At 53.9% G+C, this 25,059-nt stretch overlaps 10 protein-coding genes across 10 annotated transcripts; 6 read left to right on the forward strand and 4 right to left on the reverse strand.

Moving 5' to 3' along the window:
- Positions 1-448: 448 nt before the first annotated feature.
- On the reverse strand, positions 449-1,761 carry MYCGRDRAFT_74973 (uncharacterized protein; the record flags this gene model as incomplete). Its single annotated transcript, XM_003850259.1, has 2 exons — positions 449-1,572; positions 1,629-1,761. The coding sequence occupies 2 exons, from the start codon at positions 1,759-1,761 to the stop codon at positions 449-451; spliced, it is 1,257 nt and encodes a 418-aa protein (XP_003850307.1).
- A 1,391-nt stretch (positions 1,762-3,152) lies between these two features.
- On the reverse strand, positions 3,153-5,015 carry MYCGRDRAFT_110539 (uncharacterized protein; the record flags this gene model as incomplete). Its single annotated transcript, XM_003850258.1, has 2 exons — positions 3,153-4,802; positions 4,853-5,015. 2 exons carry the CDS (start codon positions 4,985-4,987, stop codon positions 3,153-3,155), a joined length of 1,785 nt encoding a protein of 594 aa, XP_003850306.1.
- A 172-nt stretch (positions 5,016-5,187) lies between these two features.
- Positions 5,188-8,250, forward strand: PP2Aregb2 (protein phosphatase 2A regulatory beta sub-unit 2; the record flags this gene model as incomplete). Its single annotated transcript, XM_003850054.1, has 6 exons — positions 5,188-5,593; positions 5,651-6,025; positions 6,079-7,215; positions 7,269-7,396; positions 7,446-7,758; positions 7,966-8,250. 6 exons carry the CDS (start codon positions 5,570-5,572, stop codon positions 8,080-8,082), a joined length of 2,094 nt encoding a protein of 697 aa, XP_003850102.1.
- A 219-nt stretch (positions 8,251-8,469) lies between these two features.
- Positions 8,470-12,583, forward strand: MYCGRDRAFT_61816 (phosphoribosylformylglycinamidine synthase; the record flags this gene model as incomplete). The annotated part of the gene is made up of 1 exon (XM_003850055.1): positions 8,470-12,583. The coding sequence occupies one exon, from the start codon at positions 8,470-8,472 to the stop codon at positions 12,532-12,534; it is 4,065 nt and encodes a 1,354-aa protein (XP_003850103.1).
- Positions 12,584-12,595: 12 nt separating this feature from the next.
- MYCGRDRAFT_101041 (uncharacterized protein) lies at positions 12,596-15,846 on the reverse strand (the record flags this gene model as incomplete). Its single annotated transcript, XM_003850257.1, has 7 exons — positions 12,596-13,045; positions 13,102-13,725; positions 13,931-14,174; positions 14,224-14,583; positions 14,631-14,870; positions 14,932-15,029; positions 15,081-15,846. 7 exons carry the CDS (start codon positions 15,844-15,846, stop codon positions 12,780-12,782), a joined length of 2,598 nt encoding a protein of 865 aa, XP_003850305.1.
- Positions 15,847-18,107: 2,261 nt separating this feature from the next.
- MYCGRDRAFT_105537 (uncharacterized protein) lies at positions 18,108-18,828 on the forward strand (the record flags this gene model as incomplete). Its single annotated transcript, XM_003850056.1, has 1 exon — positions 18,108-18,828. A coding segment is annotated over one exon (705 nt), but the record flags the coding sequence as incomplete, so codon positions are not given.
- Positions 18,829-19,729: 901 nt separating this feature from the next.
- MYCGRDRAFT_61825 (ATP-binding cassette family ATPase) lies at positions 19,730-22,112 on the forward strand (the record flags this gene model as incomplete). Its single annotated transcript, XM_003850057.1, has 2 exons — positions 19,730-21,717; positions 21,777-22,112. The coding sequence occupies 2 exons, from the start codon at positions 19,961-19,963 to the stop codon at positions 21,901-21,903; spliced, it is 1,884 nt and encodes a 627-aa protein (XP_003850105.1).
- Positions 22,113-22,308: 196 nt separating this feature from the next.
- On the forward strand, positions 22,309-23,142 carry MYCGRDRAFT_105540 (uncharacterized protein; the record flags this gene model as incomplete). The annotated part of the gene is made up of 5 exons (XM_003850058.1): positions 22,309-22,360; positions 22,419-22,480; positions 22,629-22,775; positions 22,851-22,958; positions 23,019-23,142. The coding sequence occupies 5 exons, from the start codon at positions 22,318-22,320 to the stop codon at positions 23,028-23,030; spliced, it is 372 nt and encodes a 123-aa protein (XP_003850106.1).
- Positions 23,143-23,341: 199 nt separating this feature from the next.
- Positions 23,342-23,759, reverse strand: MYCGRDRAFT_45952 (uncharacterized protein; the record flags this gene model as incomplete). The annotated part of the gene is made up of 3 exons (XM_003850256.1): positions 23,342-23,478; positions 23,530-23,606; positions 23,668-23,759. Coding segments are annotated over 3 exons (306 nt in total), but the record flags the coding sequence as incomplete, so codon positions are not given.
- A 392-nt stretch (positions 23,760-24,151) lies between these two features.
- Positions 24,152-24,832, forward strand: MYCGRDRAFT_46922 (uncharacterized protein; the record flags this gene model as incomplete). Its single annotated transcript, XM_003850059.1, has 1 exon — positions 24,152-24,832. The coding sequence occupies one exon, from the start codon at positions 24,152-24,154 to the stop codon at positions 24,830-24,832; it is 681 nt and encodes a 226-aa protein (XP_003850107.1).
- Positions 24,833-25,059: the final 227 nt, after the last annotated feature.

Raw genomic sequence — 25,059 nt, forward strand, 5'->3', positions numbered from 1 at the left:
TTGCCTTGACTGTACAACCACCTTGCATGTCTTGTTGACTTATTACCTGTACAACCACCTTTACGCTTACCTGTACCTGGACTCCTAACAGGATCAATTGGGTTTGAGCCTACTAGCATGTCCTGGCACTTTATATGGACGCCTAATAACGCGGCATCATATCTCAGCTATACGAATGCACCTCCGCCGGCTGAGTGACAGGATATAAAGGTAGTGGTATGTGGTACTATTCCGAGTACATACAGCCCCGGCACTTATCCAGCGTGCTCGCTATGTCATCCTTCACAAACACTGCCTCCTCATCAAATCCTCCGTCACATGACAGTTCGGTCGTCACTTATCGTCAATCCAAACCAAGCACAATATAGCTTTCCTTCACCCACAAGCTCGAGCAGGCTGTGCTTTTGTCCCAATAACCCAGATCCAGCATATTCAATTCCATCACATCTCACACCTTTTCATCGTGCATCGTCTGATCCACTTCCTGCTGATCCCTCCTACCAACCCGCTCCAACCACCTCTCGGCAGACTCTAACGTCGCCTTCAATACACCACTGACCTGTGTCATCATATCCAACCCTTCCGTCGCAAAGGCAATCATGCGTTGCGCATGCCGGCTGGTATCACTTTCAGTCGATTGCGATCCATCTGACACGAGCCGCCAGCGCTGCGGGAGGGACATCAGTTGCGCGCGGACGAACTCGCGTGCGTTGGCCGGCAGGGCTCCACCGGCGTAGTTGTTGACGTGGTCGACAACATATTTCAGCGTCTGCATGATCTGGTCGCAGCAATGTCGGATGTCGTTGGCCAGTCGTCGTGCGTTCTCGTTTTGATCAGGAGTCGCTGGGCGAGGGCCCTTTTCGAGCGCTGCGCCGTCCAGGTGGTGCTGGCGGTTACCCTCGTACTGATTCAATGCGATGGATAGCGCGCGAGTCAAGTGCTCTACGTTTGCGAACGCGTGGCTCAGCATGTTCAGGCAGAAGCGGAGGGAATGTCGTGAGGTTGTGCTGAGAGCGACTGAAAGGCCAGAGGTGGTAACGAAGACTTGTGATGACCAGCTACGGTTGCGAGACGGTCGATTCATCGCTCGATCTGCAGACGCAGGACTGGCTTCTTCTCGATAGGAGGGCGGCCGGCTGGCGCCGTAAGCTGGTAGCTGCTCTGTGATGATGTCTCGTCCTTGTCTGGTGATCCCATCCGTGTGGTGTTCGATCTCCATGGCATTGTAGTCTTTCGCACCGTGCTCGAGATCTGTCGGTCGCCGTGCTTCGAGATACCGACGGACTCCATTATCCATACCGGTGATTCCTCCAACTGTGCTGACCGCACTGACAACAGGCGTGGTAATATTACGCTCGACTAGATTATAGCCATACTGCACAAAGCGAGGTGAGTAGTGCTTTGTAGTGGAGTAGGCAGATATCGATCCTTTGATCGTCCCTCCCACCCATGGATGTGCTTGTGCTATCAGTTCAAGCAAAGGCTCAGGGTCATGTGCAGCGGAGCCTGCCATTCCTGGGCTTGCATGTGCTGAAATGTGCATGTTCTGCCCTTGGGAAGATCGCGCGAAAGCTGTTGACAGACGTCAAACTCTGCGACCCCTCTTCCAATCTTGTCCTGTCACTCACCTGGGTTTCCCAGTCCCGAGAGTGCCTCAGCCGCCATGCGCACGTCTGGGTCCTCCATTGAGACCACACTCGTCGATCGCGCCGCTCTATCCTCTGCGCCCATTGCGCTCCCGTTCCCTCTTGGACTTGTCATGATCATGTCGTTACTCCTTCGTTGCCCATTTGTAGTCGGGGCATGTCCTGGGTCTATTCGCGGTAGACTTCTCACAGATGCCGGGGAGCCGAGGGCATGTACGCTGTCCCTCGAGGACGAGCGTTGTTCGAATTCGTGCGATAGAACTGTCTTAAGATCTGGCAGAGTGATATCGGCGTGCAACGGCGACTTTTCGGGCGAGTGTTGAGGCACCACAGGCCATGTTGCAGCATCCAGCGGGTTCCGCGATGCGCTCGCCGGCCGTCGCTCTTGCGAAAGCTCCATGGCCTGGCGAGGCGCTAGCTATTGTGAACGTGACAACGTCGGAAATCGGGTTTGGTGTGTCGCAGTGACATGAATGAAGATGTATAGAATCACTGCGATTGTGCAAGCTGCAGTACTTGAGGTGCCTTAGAAGAGGTCGTCGTCGTGGGGAGTGAGGACGATCGAGGGTCCGAGCGTCAAGCATGTGACAAGAATTGTGTGCTACTGGGGTCCGCCGGCAAAGTCAAAACGCTGGCCTTATCTGTGCTTGCTGTGCTCGCTTCCAAGCTTTGGCTTGTGAAAGATATATCGATGGCCTATTTTCGGTGCATGCTCCGAACAATCCACTGCGCACGCGTACGCAGGTATTATACATCAACGCTCGGTACATATATTGTACTTTATCAGCGTTCAAGACGGCGTCCGGCCGCCCACTCCTGTCTCATTCTCACGACTTGGATGTGAACATCCGAAACTTGCAACTCGTGAAACCATCATCATGTGAAAATCCTTGGCCAGTGACAAGTTGTAGCTTTGTCCTCGGTCATAAACCATGTCACACAAGCGATATTCACATGCGATGCAAAAATCTCACTCCACAGCTCGTGGGAACTGCAGTGATACAGCGCATGTGAGGGATCAATTTTTCATCGTCGCGGAACGTCTGCCTCGGACTGATCCCGTGAAAGAGAGCCTCGTGTTGATGAGGGCCCCGAGCGCCTCGGACGGTGTTCAACGGATGAAGACTCACCTATCAAGCCATCCGCACGTGTTGGCAATGCATCTTTCTCAGTAGTTCTCTCACTCATCAAACTGCACATTGCAAACCAACCAAGCGAAAGTTGTGCCGATCGTCGGTGGGTTTGGCATTTGAAATCGGAACCCGTACTTTGACAACCTACAAGTCCTGTCGACCATGTATCTCCCTGTGAACGCTTGCTTTGCACCGGACGAACTGCACGTGGCACGCTTGCTGTGCGCACTTTGAGCGCGGGCATAGAGGCAGGATGGCCAGCTTGGCTGTACTCGCCGATCAGCTGGTTTTTTTAAATTGAGGTGGGTATTCTTTTCCACAGCTGACGGGCATTTCGTGGTACATCGCGTCGCCACGTGCCTTTTTGCCTTCCTTATCCGCCCTCATTGGCACGTTCTCCAATTTCAGCACCTGCATCAGCCTGGTTTTCCATATCCGCAAAGTCACCGGCGCCATCGTCGACACCATCGCTATCCATGGCCACATCATTCATGCCATCTTCTTCTCCAACGATCATATCTGCATCCGCACCATCTTCCTGAGTGCCATTGGCAGTACTTCCCGACTTGCGGGCCTTGGCTGACATTATCAACGCTCTCGCATTGTCACCATTCTTCGCCGCATACCTAATTTCCTGGCTCATTGAAGCAGCGTGTGGGCCAAGCTGTTTTGCGTTCAGATACGTCTCGGTGCGATCGCCCCGAAGGATTTTATTCGGAATCGTAGCCACGGCCTTGTAGTCCTCTTCTGGTGGCTCCTGACCGGCAAACAGGTACCGCATCTTGTCCTTCATGATCGTTCGCGCCTTTGACATGGTCCCATTCCAATACCATCCCCACTGGTGAACGTCGCACTCCGTCCGAATCTCATCCGTATGGAAGAGGGCGTGCACGACGGGATCGGTAACGTCGCAGACCTGCCATGTTTTGCCATTTGCTGTGATGTTCTTGCCATCGAATATGTGTGTGCTCGGATCGGCTTTTGAGTGCCGCAGCGTGCGTGCCCACAGCGACTTGTGTTCGGGTGCGAGAGCGCCGTCGGGAGTCTTCAAAGATTCCGGAGCATGCTTGAAGGCTTCCCGGTCGACTTGAAACATCATCGTCTGGTAGAAGCGGTACTTTGGATCCTTTCGAGGGTCGACGCCATATCTGATCAGACTATCGCGCCAAGGTCCAGCTCTGAAGCTGTATCCGACATACTGAGTGGCTTCCTTGAAAATAGACTCACTGATTGTGGGCAAAGCATTGATGGCCACGCGCTTCGTGATCAGAGGCCGCTCATCCATAAGCTTTTGTAACTCGTCGATTGCCCTCGGCAGCACATCACCGCCTGGACTGCGTCTGGGTATTTCCATAGGCGGCTTTTGTGGTATTTCATCGTCGCCGCAGTCCGGCGCGAGGGCCCAGATCACTCGACGCGGTGGTGCTGACAGGTTTTTGGAGGTCAAATTGCCGGTCTCGTCTTTCTCGAAGACAACACCAGCGGCCTGTTCGTAGTCATACTTGTAGGGCATGTCCATGCTGGTGAACGCCGGAGGTCCGGGGAATGCGGTCGCCATCGAAGGATTAGATCCGAGGTCGACATGGAAGCTCTTCAATCTGTCGTAGTCCGATACCATGAGGTGATCTCGAATCTCTCTCATGATGGGCAGGTCGGCGTTGCGAAGCTGAAAGTCTGGCAGCGTGCGGAATCTGTGTGTCTCGCGCACCATTCCTACAGCCTCGACACTATATCTGTCCACATTGTCGCGAAGTCTTCGCACAATCTGAGCAGCCTTGGGGTTGCTGCACACCCGCACGGGCTGAGCTGGCTCAGTGAAGGGCTCATCGGAGCCCCGTTTGCGCTTGCGACCTGTTTGCTTCGGCACTGTAACTTTCAACAGAACGTTCCGAGTCTCGATGCCCGTCGACGCAATCTTCTTCGCCAATGGGTCATTGGGCCGGAGGGAAACGCCTACGACCGGTTCTGGAAGCGCATTCTGTCTGCTGCTGAGTCTTGAGTCACCTACATGATGTTCGAGAGCCTGTTTCTCCGTAAGATGTTGTCTGTTGAAGGAATGTTTGCAGCACCTACGTTCTTCACGAGTGCCTCACCACCGAGCGATGCGAAGCCACGCTCAAAGTTTTTGATGATGGACGGATGCTCGATGCTGACGAACCGGCCACGCCCAACAGTGTGGATTGGTGCAAGTTCCCGACCGTCCGCCATGTCGGCGATGTTGTCGAAGAAAGTAGAGGCGTTGCTGTCTGTTTTAATTTGAAGTTACTACAGAGTTGTACGGACCACCACGAATTTATCTCAAGAGATCGAATTGTCACGTGGTATTGAGATGAACGGACCCCTCTTCCACCGTCCCAGTCGTCCAGACTCTCGAAGGACCAAGCACAAGCACTGCTGCTCCGAGGTGCCTTCCGCCTACTCAACGTCAACTCCAGATCCAAGGTATCTGCGCGACTGCAGACGGGCTCGCTGCAGCAGAGCATCTTCAGCGCGATTTGAACATACCTGACTCGCTGTAATTGGACGATCACCACACCACGACATCACACCTCCGCCCTCTTGGCATCGACCCCGACAGACAACAACACCTCCCGCGAACTCTTGTCCATCACCGCCACCGGACCTCGCGTGTCGCAGCGCCGTCGCTCTCTTCGTCGTCCTTCTCCAACGTCACCTCGAGTCGTGCGTTCCATCGTCCCTCACGGCGTGGACGGCTGCAGGGCTGGGCCCCTTCCTTGCTGCTCCGCATTGGGTTGCCCTTGATCGACGTCCCATTGGACGAGATTCGCCATGAAGGGCTTCCGTCAGCGCGTGGTAAGTGGAAAATGAGAACTGAGAGCGCACACATATTCTAATGGTCGGATCTCATAGAGCCAGCTCTCGCGGGCGAAAGATCGAGAGGGTAACAAGCTCGCGAAGAAGAAGGACTCCACCTCGGGCACGGCATCGCCTCATAACGGAACAACGCAATCACCTGCTGGCTCCGCGCATGCTACTCCGACCTCATCCACCAGCAATCTTGTCGACCCACGAAACAAGCCTCTGCCGGCCGATGCTCCGAACCAGTCTCATCCGGGCGCTCCGGTTCCTGGCCAGTCGCAGGCCAATGCTCAAAACCCGAGTCTGTTCGCGCAACATGGAGCAATCAGTGCAATGCCTGGACAAGGACAACAAGGTGGTCCATCCACTCCAGGCCGGCAGAACAACCCACTCGCTCCCAGTGTGGTGATCTCTCCGAGCGCTCCCGTGAGTACACCACAATCCTTGCAATCTTGGTACCAGAACTGACCGACTCATAGCATGTCCCGCCTCCAGGCGCCGCCGAAACTATGCCACACGATCTCGCGCCACCAAAAGCTGGTTCAAAGAGCTTACTGTTCGATAGACTACAGGCCACCCCGAAAGACACGGTGCCCGAGGGAATTCGAACTCCGAAACGACAGCATTCGTCCCGCTTCGACATTTCAGATCAAAGACAGCGCGAACTGGAGAAGCTTCCTGGCTTTCATGAGGTGCCGCCGAACAGGAGACAGGAGCTGTTCATGCAAAAGCTGGATCAGTGCAACATTATATTCGATTTCAATGACGCGTCTGGGGACATGAAGAGCAAGGAGATCAAACGACTCGCATTGCATGAGCTGTTGGACTATGTCGCGCAGAATCGTCAAGTCATCTCGGAGCCAATGTACCCGCGCGTGGTCGAAATGTTCGCAAAGAACCTGTTCCGGCCCATCCCACCGCCCATGAATCCGCAGGGCGAGGCATTTGATCCGGAAGAGGATGAGCCCGTTCTGGAGGTTGCTTGGCCGCACATACAAGTCGTGTACGAGTTCTTCTTGCGTTTCATCGAGAGCCAGGACTTCAACACGAATTACGCCAAACAGTACATTGACCACGGCTTTGTATTACAACTGCTTGAGCTGTTCGACTCCGAAGACCCCAGAGAAAGAGACTTCCTCAAGACCACGCTACACAGGATATACGGCAAATTCCTCAACTTGCGATCCTACATTCGCAGAAGCATCAACAACGTGTTCTTCCAATTCGTATACGAGACGGAGAGATTCAACGGGATTGCGGAGCTTCTGGAGATCCTGGGCTCAATCATCAACGGTTTCGCGCTGCCACTGAAGGAAGAACACAAGCTGTTCTTGACCAGAGTTCTCATCCCTCTGCACAAGGTGAAGAGTCTGAGCATGTACCACCCTCAGCTGGCATACTGCATCGTGCAGTTTCTTGAAAAGGACGCTGCCCTCACCGAAGAGGTCGTGCTCGGCCTCTTGCGCTATTGGCCGAAGGTGAACAGCACCAAGGAGGTCATGTTCTTGAACGAAGTGGAAGATATTTTCGAGGTCATGGATCCCGCAGAATTCGCCAAAGTCCAAGAGCCACTCTTCAACCAGCTTGCGAAAAGCGTCGCAAGCCCGCACTTTCAGGTATGTCTGGTGTATGGGATTCTACGAACGATTGTGTTACTGATGGATGATAGGTCGCTGAGCGCGCACTGTACTTTTGGAATAACGAGTACTTCTGCAATCTTGTCAGCGATAACGTGGACGTGATCCTGCCCATCATGTTTGCGCCGCTGTACGAGAACTCGAAAGGACACTGGAATCGGTAGGTTGAATCGTGTCGCAAACCTGAGCCCGTACTAACAGCCGCGCAGGACCATCCACGGCATGGTGTACAATGCGATGAAGCTTTTCATGGAAGTCAATCCACAGCTCTTCGACGAATGCTCGCACGATTACACGGAGCAGCAGAACAATGCCGAAGCGGTCAAGGCGAATCGACAGGCCAAATGGGACCGCCTGACTCAGCTCGCTGAACAGATGAAAGCGAATGGTCACTCACCAGCGGTACGACCTCCACAAGGGTACGGGACTGGCTCGAAGAGTCCCGTACGCGAAGGCGAAGGCGATCCCATATCCATGGAGCGGTTACGCTTACAGGACGACAGGAGAGCTGACAGGCAGACGGTACGTGGATGAGATACTTGAGCATGCTCTCACACTCATCTCACTACACCTGCCTTTCGGCCAAGCCCAATTCTCCTTTGTATATCCGCTTCACGATCCCAGCATGTCCCCATAGCGAACTTTAGTCCCGGTCTTCCATTCTATCATCTCGTTTCGAGATGCTATTGTATTGTGGGCTATTCTGATTGGATTTGGCGTGTCTACTAGAAGCGTTCGCACAGCAGCAAAAGTCGACATACCGACGGGTCCTCTTCCACGTCGGCAGCGCCGTCTTCGGCAGTCTCCGGCAGCAGATCGAGGAGCGAAAGCGGCAAGAGTCGATAGAGAGCGAGGATGCAGCTCCGGGGCTCAAGGAAAAGGGAATGTATACTTTTCGTCCGTAATCATGGGGAGCAAACCTGAGTTTACGGGCGCCTAAGAGCAGGACGAAGGGCGTTTGAAGAAGCCGAGTTTTAACGAAATCGCATACTACCAATTCTTTCCGGCGCAAAAACTCCACGCCGCTTCTATTTGTGCTCCAGCAACATCGTGATACCCCATGCTCATTGAAACCATCCATGGATGTCGGCAATTCCGCCGCGCTAGCCCCAATCCGTATGACTAAGTCTCAAAAATTGCTACCACGACCAAGCGTTGATATGCGAATCACTTTGTCCTTCACGTGCGGTCGTCCTCACGAAGATCACAGCCAGTCGAAAGAGCGGCTTCAAGATGCAGGAGACTGAAATGGCATACCGAGCCTTCCCCGGTTCGTCTGCATTCTCCGAATTCCGTCTCAAACGAATCGCAGCCGCCATCGGAGCTAAGGAGTTGCAGTCGATATGGGTGCACTACGTTGCGTCTCATGAGGAACTTCGGGCAGATCAGATCTCCGTGCTGGACCAGCTACTTGAATATGGAAGCTATCCTGATCCGAACAACAAGCTGTACGGCGCTTTACTTAAGGCAGTAATCCACGGCCATTTGCCCGAAGACGCACGCATCCAAGTCTTCTTTGTCACGCCGCGAGCAGGCTCAATATCACCCTGGAGTTCCAAGGCTACTAGTATTGCACATGTCTGTGGACTCGAAGATGTGGTCAAGCGCGTTGAAAGAGGTCTCGTCTTCGTTGCGCGATTCGACGAGATCTCCAAGGATGGATCAATCCCGAGTCCGGACTCCCTCTACGATCGCATGACGGAAAGCATCGGCACGCAGTCGCCAGATCTGGATGCCATGTTCGCACAACTTCCGCCAGCCCCGTTGCAGAGAGTCCAGCTGCTGCAGAACCCTGCAGGACCGAGAGCCGCGCTTGAAGACGCGAACAAGACCCTTGGACTTGCTCTCGACGGATCTGAGATGGACTACTTGATCGATGCCTACACCAACCAGCTCAAACGTGATCCGACCGACGTCGAACTGTTCATGTTCGCGCAGGTCAACTCCGAGCACTGCAGACACAAGCAGTTCAACGCCAACTGGACGATCGATGGAAAGGACAAATCTCGTAGCTTGTTCTCCATGATTCGAAACACGCACAATTTGCACCCACAGCATGTCATATCGGCATACAGCGATAACGCGGCCGTTCTGCAGGGTAATGCGGGAGGCCACTGGGCGCCAGATCATTCTTCTGGCGAGTGGAAGCAGATCAAGGAGGATGTGCACTACCTGGCGAAAGTGGAGACTCACAACCACCCGACTGCGGTCTCACCATATCCTGGAGCCGCTACAGGATCAGGTGGTGAAATCAGAGATGAAGGCGCAGTCGGCAGAGGTTCAAAGCCAAAGTCCGGCCTCGCTGGCTTCAGCGTATCCGACCTGTTGATCCCGGGATACGAGCAGCCATGGGAATTGGATATTGGTAAGCCTGCTCATCTCGCGAGCAGTCTCGACATCATGCTCGAAGCTCCAATCGGAAGTGCAGCCTTCAACAACGAGTTCGGCAGACCATGCACGACCGGGTATTTCAGGACTCTTTCGATGAATGTGCCCGTGGACGAGAACAAGACTGAGGTAAGGGGATACCATAAGCCGATCATGATTGCTGGAGGTGTTGGTACTGTTCGACCGGAGCACGCACTGAAGACCAAGGGGCTTGTCAGTACTGGCGCTCACTTGATTGTTCTTGGAGGCCCGGCAATGCTCATTGGATTGGGTGGTGGCGCAGCGTCCAGTATTCAGTCCGGAGAAGGCAGCGTTGATCTTGACTTTGCCAGTGTCCAGCGTGGAAACGCCGAAGTGCAGAGACGAGCACAAGAGGTCATCAATACATGCACATCACTTGGATCAGAAAGTCCAATCCAGCTCATTCACGATGTGGGAGCTGGAGGTCTCTCCAATGCTCTTCCAGAGTTGGTCGAAGACGCAGGGTTTGGTGCGCGTTTTGAGCTGCGAGAAATCGACAATGCCGATCCGAGCTTGAGCCCACTTCAGATTTGGTGTTGTGAGGCCCAAGAACGGTACGTGATGGCTGTCGCGCCGGACAAGCTGGATGTGTTCACAAAGATCGCGAAGCGTGAACGTTGTGGCTACTCGGTTGTCGGTCAAGCTGTACAAGAAAAGCGCCTGGTATTGATGGACCGAGACTCTCAAGACGAGCCCAAGCCAATCGACCTTCCAATGGGCATTCTCTTTGGCAAGCCTCCCAAGATGCACCGAACGGTCGACTCGCGGAAGCTTCGCATCCCGAGCTTCGACAGCTCGCTCTCCAAATATTTACCGGACATTGCTCCTGGCGAGGTCCTCAACCATCCCATCGATCGTGTATTGGCGCTTCCAGCTGTGGGCTCAAAGTCGTTCCTCATCACGATTGCAGATCGCACTGTCGGCGGACTGACAGTCAGAGATCAGATGGTTGGCCCTTGGCAAACTCCCGTCGCTGATGTTTCGGTCACCGCAACGTCCCTTACTCCTGGCATCACCACGGGAGAAGCCATGGCTATGGGCGAGAAGCCTACGTTGGCTCTCATTTCGCCTGCTGCATCTGCACGGATGGCAGTGGCAGAGTCACTCCTTAACATTGCCGCTGCCAGTATCCCCAATAGACTCAGCAAAGTCCGACTCTCGGCGAATTGGATGGCTGCCAGTGGTCACCCTGGTGAGGGTGCTGCGCTGTACGAGGCTGTCGAAGCCATCGGCATGCAGCTTTGTCCCGAGCTGGGCATCTCAATCCCAGTTGGCAAAGACTCCATGTCAATGAAGACGAAGTGGGAGGGCAAAGAGGTCACTGCACCGTTATCACTCGTCATCTCTGCATTTGCGCCAGTCAACGACCTTAGCAGTACCTGGACCCCAGCACTCAGGAGACCTGAAGATGTGGGCGAGACTCTGCTCATGTTCGTTGACCTGGCTGGTGGCAAGAAGGCGATGGGCGGATCAGCGCTTGCACAGTGCTTCAGCCAAGTTGGTGATGTCGCTCCTGATGTTCATGATGTGGATGATATCAAGGACTTCTTCCATGCTGTGGAGCAACTCCACGAGTCCGACATCGTACTTGCTTACCACGACCGATCAGATGGTGGACTGTTCACGACCTTGGCGGAGATGATGTTTGCTGGACGCTGTGGTCTTGATGTGATGCTTGACCGGATTGTGACATCGGGCAGGCCGAAGGACCTGATCGAGACGTTGTTCAACGAAGAACTTGGCGCCGTCTTCCAGATCCGCAAGAAACATGAGAATGTCTTCCGTGGAGTCTTCGCGCCAATGAAGCCGATCACCATCGCCACTGTACCGAAGGCGCCTCGCCAAGACGTTGCCATGTACTATGGTGCAGATTGCGTCTACCGCGCTTCACGGAAAGAGTTGCAACAGAAATGGGCACATACATCTTGGGCCATGCAAAAGTTGAGAGACAATCCTGACTGCGCCGATGCTGAAAAGAAAAACATTGAAGACGACCAAGATCCGGGCTTACGGTTCAAGCTTACCTTCAAGCCCGAGGAGAACATTCTGCCATGGTCAACGACTCTCACATCCCAAATCAGAGCGAAGCCGAGAGTCGCGATTCTCCGTGAGCAAGGTGTCAACGGTCAAGCGGAAATGGCATTCGCGTTCTCCGTCGCAGGCTTTACTCCGATTGACGTTCACATGACTGACATCCTATCTGGACGCTTCTCGCTCGCTTCCTGCGTCGGTCTGGCCGCGTGCGGCGGGTTCAGCTACGGTGACGTGCTCGGAGCCGGTCAAGGCTGGGCAAAGAGTGTTCTGCTGCACGAGAACACGAAGAACGAGTTCAAAGCGTTCTTTGAACGCAAAGACACCTTTGCACTCGGAGTCTGCAACGGATGCCAATTCCTCTCTCGCCTCACGGAGATCATCCCTGGTGCTGAGACGTGGCCCACGTTTGAGCGCAACGCCAGCGAGCAATACGAAGCCCGCGTGTGCATGGTCGAAGTCGCCAACACACCCTCGCAGCCTCCAAGTGTGTTCCTCCACGGCATGGAAGGTAGCTACCTGCCCATCGTCACGGCCCACGGCGAAGGTCGCGCCAACTTCTCCGCTACGGGCCAGTCATCGCCGCAATCGCTTATCGATCAAGGCTTGGTCTCGATGCGCTATGTTGACAACTACCTCAAGACTACCGAACGCTTCCCGTACAACCCCAACGGTAGCCCAATGGGTATCACCGCCGTGAGGACACCTGACGGAAGAGTCCTGGCGATGATGCCGCATCCTGAGCGCACCATTCTCAAGGACGTTGCGAGCTATATTCCGCGTGAACAGGCAAAGGAGTGGGGCGAATATGGACCTTGGACGCGGATGTTCAAGAGCGCAAGGCGATGGGTTGGTTGAAGCAGGATACGCATGGAATGATTCTCGGCTTGTTGAGGAGGTGTTCTGTAAAGGTCGCTTTGCAACAGGAGTCTGGATTTAGGTGATGTTGAGGCTACAGACTGTTGCAAATGCGAATTGCAAGCATAGATGTAGTCGGCTGACTCTCCGTCCTCTCCGCATTAGATTAAGGCCATAGGGCATGGTACTCAGATGTGCCCTGATGTGCCCTCCCACGAGGCTTACGACGGCATTCCTCCGCCGCCTCACTTCATACTAATACTGCTGATCCGCTGCGCCAGTGAATTGCCGACCGCATCGATCGCGCCCTTCGGGCTTCGGAGCGAGATCTCCTGGCTACCTGTGCTCCTCTTGAACAGCACAACATTCGTACTGCTGTACAGCCCACCGGAGCCCTGAAAGGCCTCTACTTCTTGAAGATAGATTCGACTCCAGATGAGGGCATTGTACCACCCGATTGCGAACGCCGTCCATTGGAAACTGGCGCCGTGTGCAGTCTTTGGCTTTTCGTCTGGTGTAGTATGGTCAGTGTGGCCCATTCGTCTCATCGATCACACCGGAACGTACCTCCTGTCTGCTCACCGCTGCCATCAGTGGCAGGTTTACTGAACAGTGTCGCGTCAAGGGCCCTTTCTTTGCCACTTGTATTGCTGCTCTTATTCTTCTGCTTGTTCTCGGCATGCTCGATTGTCTTCAAGATGGGCTCGAGCGGAAGCCGCGATGTCCAAGCTTCGAGCCATTCTGGAGATGGCCGGAAAGTGTTAGAAGTATTCGGTGCGTAGGACAACGACGGCAGACTCGAAGCAGATGCGTTGCGCGAGGTGGTTCCCAGAGATACGGCGGGCTTCTTCCCTCGAGCTTTCTCACTGATTCGTGTGGGTGAATCCGATGTTCGTCCTGCGCGGGAGGATGATGGTGACGACGGATCTGCTTCATCATCGTCATCATCACCTATGGCGAATCTATCCGTGTCCTCGGGCACGTTGCTAAGGGTCGAAAACCTGAGAGATGAGACGTCACGCGCGCTGTCGAAGGAAGTCGTCTGTGATGGACTTCGCATCCCACTCCCGTGATCTTTCCGTTCCTGTCCTTGTCGGTCCAATTCGGCCAGCGCGCCGTCGATCGTGAAGACCTGCAATGCTCTGAAACGTTTCCGACTGCCAATTATGACCTCCACAAATCGTGGATTCTCTGTACTCATGACATTGATTAGCGTTGTTCGGTGTACGGGCCCCATGTAGGGCTATACGCAAAGGCAAGAGCTGGGCAGAGGGTATCAGAAGCTCCGTTCATGTCCCCTCGATTCTGTCACAGACGACATTGCGAGGTCCCTGCGAATCTTGTCCTGCCGTCGTTGCTGCACATGCCGTCCTCGTGAAGTGACAAAAATACTGACCTTCGTAGTGGTTCTCCAGGATCAAATTACAAGCCTCGAGTAAGCTGATCAGCAACGCGTTGTTGGAGTCGTTTGCGAGCAGAAATGCTGGCGAGGCGAGCATCTCAAATAAGCTCATCAGTTTGGAGCTCGTTGCTCTTGCGAGGTTCTTTTGGTGTGGTGCAATGTTCTTGATGATGATCAAGAGTGCAGGGTACACGGACTCAAGGCGGCCTTTTGTGGTGGTGAAAATGGTGTGGATCGACTGTATATTCCATTAGTAGATGTAGATGTGCGGAATCATATGGACATACACAAATCAAAAAGTCCGCGTATGATCCATGGAAATTGGGCAGTCTCAGAATGGCAGGCAGAGTCTCTGGATATCTGAACGCCGTATTCAACTTCTCTGCGAAGAGCCCTTCTGCGCTGAGTGTTTGCAATACGAAGACGCACATTCGCAGGATACCATGCTTCGAAGGGTCGTCTTTGGAGTCCAGTGCATAGTAGAGAATCAAGACGACGTAGTCGAGAGCGCAGCCGGTCTCCACCAGATACCGACGGAATCGTCGATTGCATTGCAGGAGCTCCCAAAGGAGACTGATCATTTCAGGCGCCCAAGGCAGGGCTTTGTCCTTGCCAAGGTTGTATGTGAAGTTCCCTATTGATGAGACCTACGATGGGTCAGCTTAGCTCGCCAAGGAAAGCGATTTATGCTTACGGGTTGCGCAAGGACGGTACTCATTCCTGTCTGGATGAATTGGAAGTCGTCTGGGCGGTACAGGCTGCTCATCGACTGTCGGAACTGGTTCTTCAAGGGAGAGACCCCGATCGGAGGTCCATAGATGGCGAGCACAAGGACGAGCTGGAGACAGTTTGTGACCAGAAGCTTCTTCGAATCACCAGCTCCTGTGGCTATGTCCAGCGGCATGCTCCACAAGTTTGGGTTGTATTTCAGTACCTGAGAGAATCAGTATTCAGTAACATAACTTCTCGACGATCGTCTTTGTGGTCAAGCATACGGTGTTCAATAGCGAGCAAAGGATGCCGTTGACGACTCTCTTCTCCAACTTGGTTGTCATGTATGTGAGTGCTTTGACGTCGGCAGTAGCTACCTCATCTGCTTCAATGTCAGCTTGCGATGAATGTGTCGGCATCGTTGAAATCTTACTGGGCTGCATATACATGGTCTTGCTCATGATTGCCAGTAGAAGCCGCACAGTCTCCTGCTGAAATTTCTCATTCTCCTTGGAACAATTCAGGCTCTTGTTGCTACCAATACCGGTCTGCCATACTCTAATAGAGATCTCCAGATCCGGTGCTCCCTTCTCGTCCAGCCGTTGTGGTATGCAGTAGCCTGCAAAGAACATGTACTTCACGACGAGATCCAACAGTGTTTCTCCCAGTGGAGGCCCGATCTCGGTATCAAAGTCTTCCATTCCATACTCTTTCTCCGGCTCCAGACCATCGAACAATCGACCTGGCCGATCCTTCTTCTTGTCCCAGAAATACGTCGGCTTTCGCGGCTGCCAAAAGAAGCGGTCTTGCCATTCCTTGAGGTGTTGTGCTTCGTATATGAACGGGAATAGTCGTGTCAAGATACGCATACAATTGGCAATCTCCGTGCTCGTGTTCACGGGCGCGCCGGGATGGACGATGGTGGTCTGCAGTAACCGCAGTCGCGCGACAATAGTGTATATGAGCGTCTCGAGGTTCTTCCTAGGTTCCACCTGTGCGTCGCCTTGTGGCCGGCTGTCACCATGGCTGAGTGTCAGGTTGCCTAGATCGTTCGGGGACCAGAGCGAGAAGACATCGTCGGCGCATTCAGGCAGGGTATAGAACTGGGACCACAGTGCATCTTCGGGATGGATCTCGTCGTGGCCAGAGAGTTGAAATATACTTTGTTTGAAAGCGAGCTTGCTCTCTGAGGCGCCCATCGCGAGGTTTGTTCCGCGGCAGAGACCAAGTCAGAAGTTCACCGAAATGGTCGAGGTGTCCGCGAGAAGATGTGTGGTGAGGATCCAGGCATGTTTGCTCAGAATCTGGCGTTGTTTCCTCCTGAGGTTGATGGACTGATCTATTTCTCCACTGTCTCTCAGCCACGTGCCATTGGGTATCGAAGATGACTCCGTTGTGTGTTCGAGAGAGGTTGAAGGGAAGGAGCTGACCGACTTCACTCAAACTCGAGCTCACCTCACAAGAGCCAGTTGCGTAGCTGGACCCCTAAAAGAGAGATCGCCAGGGTCTGACAGCGGACGCTACTGAGAGGAACGGTCCGAACGTGCAGATTCCCCTGCTGAACCGGCATCGATCCGATTCCTTCGTCCTTACACAACACCACATCGATCCGTCCGTCAGAGTATGCTACCATGCAGAACAATTCAGAGGCAGTAAACGCTCGCATCGCGGGCGTTCGTCTCGTCGGCGCCCTGCATCCTCACCTGAACAATGCCGAGGGCAGGGCGTTCGTCAGGCTATTGAATAAAACATTCAACATATGCTCCATCAAGAATGTCCAGGTTTGTAGCGGATCTCATTACTCTCGGTGCTCTACAAGAATGGTCTACTTACTCGAGACTCCCTCCATAGCTATGCAAGCGTAGCATCATAAGATACGTCCTCCCTGCAGAGAGCAAGACCGCAATACTGTTGAACTACCTGGAGAATATGAGCAAGCTGCTTGCACCCCGTCCAGCCAACACAAAGAAGCTGTCCGAACCGACGGGATACGATTGGCACGAAGGATTGGATGTCCGCGATGGTATTATGATGCAGCCGCCGCCATCGGCCGCCCAACGTATGCACATCTTATACATCGTGCACGCTGTACTCGTTACTGTTCATGGCTGGCAGAAGCGAGGCGCATTGCCTGCTGCAATCTCCCATACGGATCTGTCGCAAAGACTCGACCTTCTCAGGAATCATGCCATTCGCCTGTTCAAGCTTGCCGCTTGCCACGGCATCGTACACGCAGATAATGCTTCGAAGCCGCTCGCGGCTCTCGCTGCCCAGTGGGAGCAAACACAGATCTTCCCTTCCGAGGAGATCTCTGACCTGGTCAGCCTCACTCAAGACGAAGGCCGATCACTAGAAGATGTGATCGCCGACCTCAAAGTTGCAGACGAGAAGAAAGTCGTACAGGACAGACTAGATCGCGCCGAGGCTACGAAGTGGGTTGTACCAATCCGGCATGGGGTGAAAGACGATCCGAACGCGCCGTGGCACGAGCTTCCAGCGGCCAACAGCCTGAACTTGAAGAACATACGCGGCTTCCCACTGCGAGCCGGCGGACTCCCAGCTGGTGGCTACAAGCTTCGGAATGGAGGTATGTCCGCAGGGTCCTGCTGTCTCTCAAAACTTCACACCACTTTGCTCACAGTAAAATAGGCCACGAAGCGAGCGAGGATCTTCAAAAAGAAGTCAAGTGGCTGCATAAAGAGATCCTCCACGTCTTCGACGACTTCACGGATCCGGCCGAAGTGCTCGACATTGATCCTTTGGGTAACAAAGTTTGGAAAGATCCCGAGCGACCGACTCGGAATTATTGGGGCTTCACTCTCGACGGGCGCGAGAAAGCCAAAGCCGTCCGCAAGAAATTCCGAGAGGAAGCTATCGGCTATGAGGGCGTTCCATGGCTACAAGACGACCCTGCGGAAGCTAAACACTCTGCAATCGAGCGTGCACGAGCTTTGGCCGCAGGTCGAGCGCCGGTCGACAATGGCCGTGGACGAGGTGGTTGGAACGGCGGGCCCAGTGGATTCGATGGCAATCGGGGTGGACGAGGAGGATGGCGAGGAGATCAACGCGGCGGCCATGGAGATATGCGTACATCTTGGAATGGAGATGCGCGTGGAGGATGGAACGGCGGTGGCCGGGGAGCCTGGGGTGGAGAAGGTCGTGGAGGAGGCTCACGTGGGCAGGGTCGTGGCACAGGCCGCGGCGGGGAGTATCGAGGTTTCTAGAGGGACACCGTGGAGCGGATGAAGCACTTTGTGCCGCTCAAGTATTTGAAGCCTTTCTCTCAACGGATCTTTTACTGCTGCTCCGTCAAGGGCCGCTGCAGTTGGCGGGGTTCATTGAGTTTCGCTTAGTCTGCTAGTTTTACTAGCGCCGATGCTAGCGTGGGCTGGTCACTGCCCCAGGCTATCCAGGTCCCATTGTTCGCGGTTTCCTGCCACGCTCACGAACTCGTCTACAACATAACACCGGATCATGCCTGACGATGCGAGACATACAACGCCGCCGCGGCGTGCAGACGGGCCTGCTCGGGTTCCCATCACGCCAGAGCAAGTTCGGCGCATGGAAGAGAGCCGACTCAGAGCGAAAGCTTTAAGATCACAGCAAGACGCAGCCGCTGCACGAGCAGCAGCGAGTAGGACTTCCGCCCCGCCGACTGCAGGTCAAAAACGAGCACATGCCACCATAAGCACATCCGACGTTCCCGCTACGAGTCGAGACGCTCGCATCACGCCGTCGAAATTACCGAGCAGCAACAATGGCCTCGCGCAGGTGCAAGATACGGGCATTCGAGCGGCGAGGAAGTTTCAGAAGTTCGTGGAGTATGACTTCAGTAAGATGACAGATACCAAGGGTGGTTTCATGACCCATGAAGACGACCCGTACAACAAGACGTTGAACCAGCCTGGGGAGGATGGCAAACCCGCGAACATGACATTGAAAGAGTGGGAGCAGCAGCAATTGCAACGCCGATTACGTGCTCAGAAAGCCGGACCGTACGAGCCTGGCCTCTCCGTCTTCGATCAGGCCACGGCGAAAAAGTGTCGAGAGTGCGGCACATTGGAGATAGACTGGACATGGGATGAAGTATTCCACTGTCAAGTATGCCATTCTTGTAAGGAAAAGCTTCCTGATAAGTACTCGCTTCTCACCAAGTCCGAGGCCAGGGAGGACTATCTCCTAACGGATCCTGAGCTGAAGGATCCCGAGCTGCTGCCACATCTAGAAAAGCCGAACCCGCACAAAGCTCACTGGCACAGCATGATGCTGTACCTCCGGTATCAGATTGAGGAGTATGCGTTTTCGGACAGGAAGTGGGGAAGTGCTGAAGCCCTGGATGAGGAGTTCGAAAGGAGGAAGACTGAAGCAAAGGATAGGAAAGAGAAGAAGTTTAAGAACAAGTTGAACGAGCTGAAGAAAAGGACAAGAGTGGACGCATACAAGCGAGCACGAGGCGGCGGAGGTGGGGAGTTTGGAGATACGATAGGGAATGGTAGACACGAGCATGAATGGGGAAGGTCTGTTGAGGATCCAGAGACCGGCATGCAAAAGAAGAGCTGTGTTGAGTGTGGCATGGAAGTGGAGGAGTTGGAGCTCTGAAAGGGCCGTGAGCTGGCAGTGCTCTCTGATGCAGACGGTTACCAGTCCTATGATACCCACGGCGATCCTAATCTTACCTACCTGTTCGATCAATTAACGCGCCATGTCATTTTACCTACACGGCGTGAAAGTACGACCCGCCACGTACAAGTACCGCTATCTAGCATGTGCTACTACCTTACATGTACGCCTGTTTGCCGTGCGCTCCATATGTGACCTACACGATTATTATGCATGTCCTACCAGCCGTCCCAGTAAGGTTTCTCCTCGAGAACTTACCAGACCGAAATGCACTCCTGCTATCACATGTGTTAGACCATACCTCAGCTCCTTCTTTGATTTTCACTGTTGAGCGATCAAAAATAAGGTAGCGCGGTTCAAGTGATGTCAGGGTCCAGCGGGCTCCAGCGGGCGAAGAGTTGATGAAAGAGCGAGCCCTTGGAGCCGCCACTAAAAAAGAGCAATCCGACAAAGGACGAATACTCTCTCGCCGTGAGTTTTGCTACATACAACTTATCACTGTCACGCAGCGGACTCGCAACATTCGCCTAATAATTTCATTTTCCGCGTGCGGATACGCCGCCTGAAACCCTCACCGCCGTAATCCTCCGCTGCCCAACGTAGGAGAAATTCTGTCCCGCACTCCCCACCTTTAAGACGCTTTTTCGCCAAACCTGAGACCTTCCACACCACACCACACATCACACCCTCAACATGGTTTCCGCTTCCAAGGCCGCCCGCGAGGCAAAGCGTGCTGAGAAGCCCAAGAAGACCACCACCAGCAGACTCGCTTCGAAAAATGCGTCCAAGAACGGCTCGGAGGCTTCCTCTGTCAACGGAGACGATGAACTCGATGAGAACGGCAACGCCCTCCCCACCGCCAGAGAACAAAAGCTCGCCGACAAGGTCGCGCAATTGAAGCTGCAAGAGGACCGCGATGGTATTTCAGACCGTGTCACAACTGGTGTTCTGGCATCACTCCCAGCCAGCAGAGACGTCAAGATCACATCAGCTTCGCTCGTGTTCCACGGCAAAGTCCTCTTCAACGACACCACCATTGAAGTCAACTACGGGCGTCGGTATGGTCTCCTCGGAGAGAACGGCTGCGGAAAGTCCACTTTCCTCAAGGCCGTCGACAAGCGCGAATTTCCCTTCCCCGACCACCTCGACATTTACCTGCTCAACGAGGGAGCCGAGCCATCCGATTCTGGCGCCCTCGAGTGGGTGGTGAACCAAGCCGAGAGTGAGATGAAGAGATTGGAAGATCTTGCGGAGAAGATCCTCGAAGACGAGGGTCCGGACAGCCCAAAGCTTGAGGATATCTACGAGCGTATCGATGGCATGGATCCGTCTACCTTCCACACCCGCGCTTCTCTTATCTTGACTGGTTTGGGTTTCAACAAGAAGACAATGGACAAGAAGACGAAGGACATGTCCGGTGGATGGCGTATGCGTGTGGCTCTCGCAAAGGCCCTGTTCGTCCGTCCATCGCTGCTCTTGCTCGATGACCCCACTGCCCATTTGGATTTGGAGGCCTGCGTGTGGCTGGAGGAGTACCTCAAGAAGTGGGACCGCACACTCATCTTGGTTTCCCACTCCATGGATTTCTTGAACGGTGTCTGCACAACCATGATTGACATGCGCGAGAAGTCCATCATGTACTTTGGTGGTAACTACGACTCATACATCAAGACCAGGAGCGAACTCGAGGTCAACCAGCAAAAGGCCTACGAGAAGCAGCAAGACGAGATCAAGCATATCAAGGAGTTCATCGCCAAGGCCGGTACCTACGCCAACTTGGTGCGTCAGGCAAAGTCTCGTCAGAAGATTCTCGACAAGATGGAGGCAGACGGTTTCATTCAGCCAGTGCACCAGGACCGTGTCTTCTCTTTCCGCTTCGCAGATGTCGAGAAGCTCCCACCACCTGTGCTCTCCCTGGACAACGTCACCTTCTCGTACTCTGGAAAAGCCTCGGACAACCTCTACGAGCACCTCGACTTCGGTGTCGACATGGACAGCAGAACCGCACTCGTCGGACCCAACGGTGTCGGCAAGTCGACTCTTCTCCGCATCTTCACTGGCAAGCTCTCTCCCACATCCGGCTCCGTGTCCCGACACACCCACTTGAAGCTCGGCATGTACAGCCAGCACTCCGCTGAGCAGCTCGACCTGACCAAGTCTGCCCTCGACTTCGTTCGCGACAAGTACCCCGCCATCTCTCAAGACTACCAATACTGGAGACAACAGCTCGGAAAGTACGGTCTTTCTGGAGAGTCTCAGACTGCCGTCATGGGCACTCTTTCCGAAGGACAGAAGAGCCGTATCGTGTTCGCACTGCTCGCTATCGAGGGACCAAACATGTTGCTTCTGGACGAGCCTACCAACGGTCTGGACATTCCCACAATTGACTCGTTGGCTGATGCCATCAACGCCTTCTCTGGTGGTGTAGTCGTCGTTTCCCACGACTTCAGGTATGTTCTGATCGGAATCCTCCTGAATGTGTTTGCTTCAAATACTGACTCGCAAATAGACTACTTGACAAGATCGCAAAGGACATCATGGTGTGCGAGAACAAGACCGTCACGCGGTGGGACGGCAGCATTGGCGAGTACAAGGGCCACCTCAGGAAGAAGATGTTGGCAGCTGGAGGTGTCTAAATTCGGACACTCACTAGGTCTGGCAACACGAATGAACTGCATGCATGATGACGGCACTGGGACAGCAACGAGTAGACTTACCGTGCCATTATGCCGCATCATAGGATGCGTGGGCTCCGTCAAGCACTCGACTGCATTGGATGGGATAGAAGTGGTTTCGCGGCGTTTTCTGATAGATACCAAAAGAATGAAAGTGCTCTTTTCAGATGCACTGTGCTTCTTTTTGACAATTTCACTTTACTTCGATGTGTTCAATATAGTCGCAAGAAACCGTCGAGCCCTTCGCTTCCACCTCGTCTTCTTTACGGATCGTACAGCCGAAAGTCTTGGCGGCATGTCGACCTCCGCTTCCATTGGACTTCACGTCACTTGCTTGCGATCAGGCCTCGACAAAACATTCGCAACACAGTCACGATGGTGATCAATCCGACATACCTGGCGCAGAGGACGCGATCCTGTACGTCTTCTCGCATACGAGCCACATGGAGCAGCGGCTAATCTGAAGTGTCAAACAGCCGTCAACTGGGCGGATGCGAAGTCGCGAGTTCTGAGCAGCTACAGGGACTGGTTGAGGGCGGTATGTTCTTCCACGTGCGACGAGGCTTTAAATAGTTGAAAGAGCGAGGGAGAGGGAGGGCGAAAGGTGTACGAAAGCGCAAAGAGGAGGAAGCGGAGGAGAAAGCGAGATGAACACGGACAATCGGCTGACAGGAATGATTACACAGGGCCCGGAGATCCAGCAAATGTACTCTCTCAACATGCCAGTCTCAGCGATCCGGACGAAGATGCGGGAGGAATTCGAGCGGCATAGATACGTCTCGAAATTGAAGACGACGGATGTGCTGCTGTTCAACAGTCACTCGGAATTTCAGGTAAGCGAGGATACATACTACTGACTGGGGGAATCAGCACGACAATTTGAAACTCCGGTGCTGACGGTCGTGTAGGAGACACTCAACTACTGGAAACAGCTCAATCATGTGCTGAAGTACTTTCGCGCCGAGGAGGAGCCAAAGGCGAGGCTACCGCAGAACTTCATTCAGGGTTTCCTCGAGGTGGGTCTTCACTCATTCATGCTCAGGTCGAAGAATATGTGACTGACAGCAACTTCGCAGGGTCGGAATTGATGTGCTTCAAACTTGCGAGCTTTACTGTACTTGAGACTGTAGCATGGTGTACAAACATACCCGTAGAACCTGCTCTGTCTGCCAATCAAATCCACCAAAACACCATTATACTCCATACGCCCTGCTTCGCCAGAAAGTCACGTCGTATCGCCCCTCCAGAGAAGCCTCTAATCTACACAGAGCATAGTCGAGACTGTCACAGCGCGGCGCAATGCAGCGGCTGCCCGGATGCCCAACTCGATTTGACGGACATTGGTCATGCGGCGCTTTTCCTTCATGTTCAGGTCCAATGCAGACCCATGCGGCACTCATTACCTCTTGCTCACGCGGTCTGGATTTGCCTCGTTGAACTCGTCGCGCGCAGTGGTAAACTTCTCCTCAACAGCATCGCACATGTCTGAGAGGTCGTCGAGGCCTTTGCGAAGAACTTCCATAACATTCACGCCGTCTGAAAGTGATGTTAGCTTCGTGTCGAAACTTGACGATCGAAGCGACTCACCCCATGTCTGTATCCGCAAGTTCATGACTGCCTCTGAAGGATGTGGAATTGAGTAGCCGCAGAACTCGACATCGGGGCTTTAAAGTGATGGTCAGTACGGCTTGCTGAGTCAAGAGATCCTAGGTCGCTTCGACTCACTTCTTCATGATCATATATCGCAGCGCGTTGCCGAGAGTGTGGTCCTCCTTCTCGAATGCGAAAGATGCAGCGGTGTCTGTTCCTCCGGGTAGCTGCAAATGATCAGTACTGCTTGCGATCTTGAGGTGACAGCCGTACCATTCGTAACCTTTGCTTTTCGTGCGCAAACTCGTCACTTGCGCCGTTCACTTCCGCGCCCGCAGCTGCGTCGGCCATTTCATGATCTCCGTTGTCTGTCGCCATTTCGATTTTCGTTTGTTCAATTGACACGAGATCAATCAGAGTCTCGAAGATGCGACTCCATCAAATCGGATCTGCGAAAAATTGCTGAGTAAGGAGCCTTTTAAAGTTCGAGCAGGGTTCAGCTATCCGGTACGTCAGGAACGATGATCTTCTTCTTGCGAGCACCTTTTGAACAACGTTTCACACGATACAGACAGTTCAATTCTTCTCGAAACCCTTGAACCGTCTCTACAAATCCACCATGTCTTCCCAACCTCGAGTCCGAAGCGCCGCGCTAGCCCGTGACACCAACGAAACCAAGATCCAAATGGCGATCAACCTCGACGGCGGCGAGCTGCCCTCGACCACCGACTCCTCCAACACCAACGGCAGCGAAGGCCACGCCACACAGTCCTCCAAATCGCAGCAAATCAGCGTCAACACCGGCATCGGCTTCCTAGACCACATGCTGCACGCTCTAGCGAAACACTCCGGCTGGTCACTTTCGATCCTGACAAAAGGCGACCTGCACATCGACGACCACCACACTGCGGAGGATACATGTATTGCGTTGGGACAAGCGTTCAAATCTGCACTGCAAACTACGACAGGCTTGGCGAGATTCGGTTCGGCGTATGCGCCGCTGGACGAGGCATTGAGCAGAGCAGTGGTGGACTTGAGCAATCGGCCGTACAGCGTGATCGAGTTGGGATTGAAGAGGGAGAAGATTGGCGACTTGTCGTGCGAGATGATACCCCATTGCATGGAGAGCTTTGCGCTACACGCCGGGATTACAATGCATGTGGACTGTCTAAGGGGATTCAACGATCATCACCGGGCGGAGAGTGCGTTCAAGGCACTGGCTGTGGCATTGCGAATGGCGACAAGTCCAGTCGCGGGCAAGGAAGGAGAAGTGCCGAGTACGAAAGGAGTCTTGTTCTGAGAACGATAATTCTTACATCTCAATCGAAGTCTAGCTAAAGACTTCTTCCAACCGTCAGAAAGTCGTCCACCCATGAATGTCCACCGCTAAGCGCCCTCCGAGTGAGTAATCCACATTGTACACCTGCGCGCGCGATTCTCAAGCCGACCTCCCCGATAGTGTATCCGTTCCCAAATCGCCGTGTCGTAATCATGCATCAGGTCTTCCGCCGTCTACTACTGTGACAA

Source organism: Zymoseptoria tritici, chromosome 8 (genome assembly GCF_000219625.1).
Source record: "Zymoseptoria tritici IPO323 chromosome 8, whole genome shotgun sequence".
NCBI lineage: Eukaryota > Fungi > Ascomycota > Dothideomycetes > Mycosphaerellales > Mycosphaerellaceae > Zymoseptoria > Zymoseptoria tritici.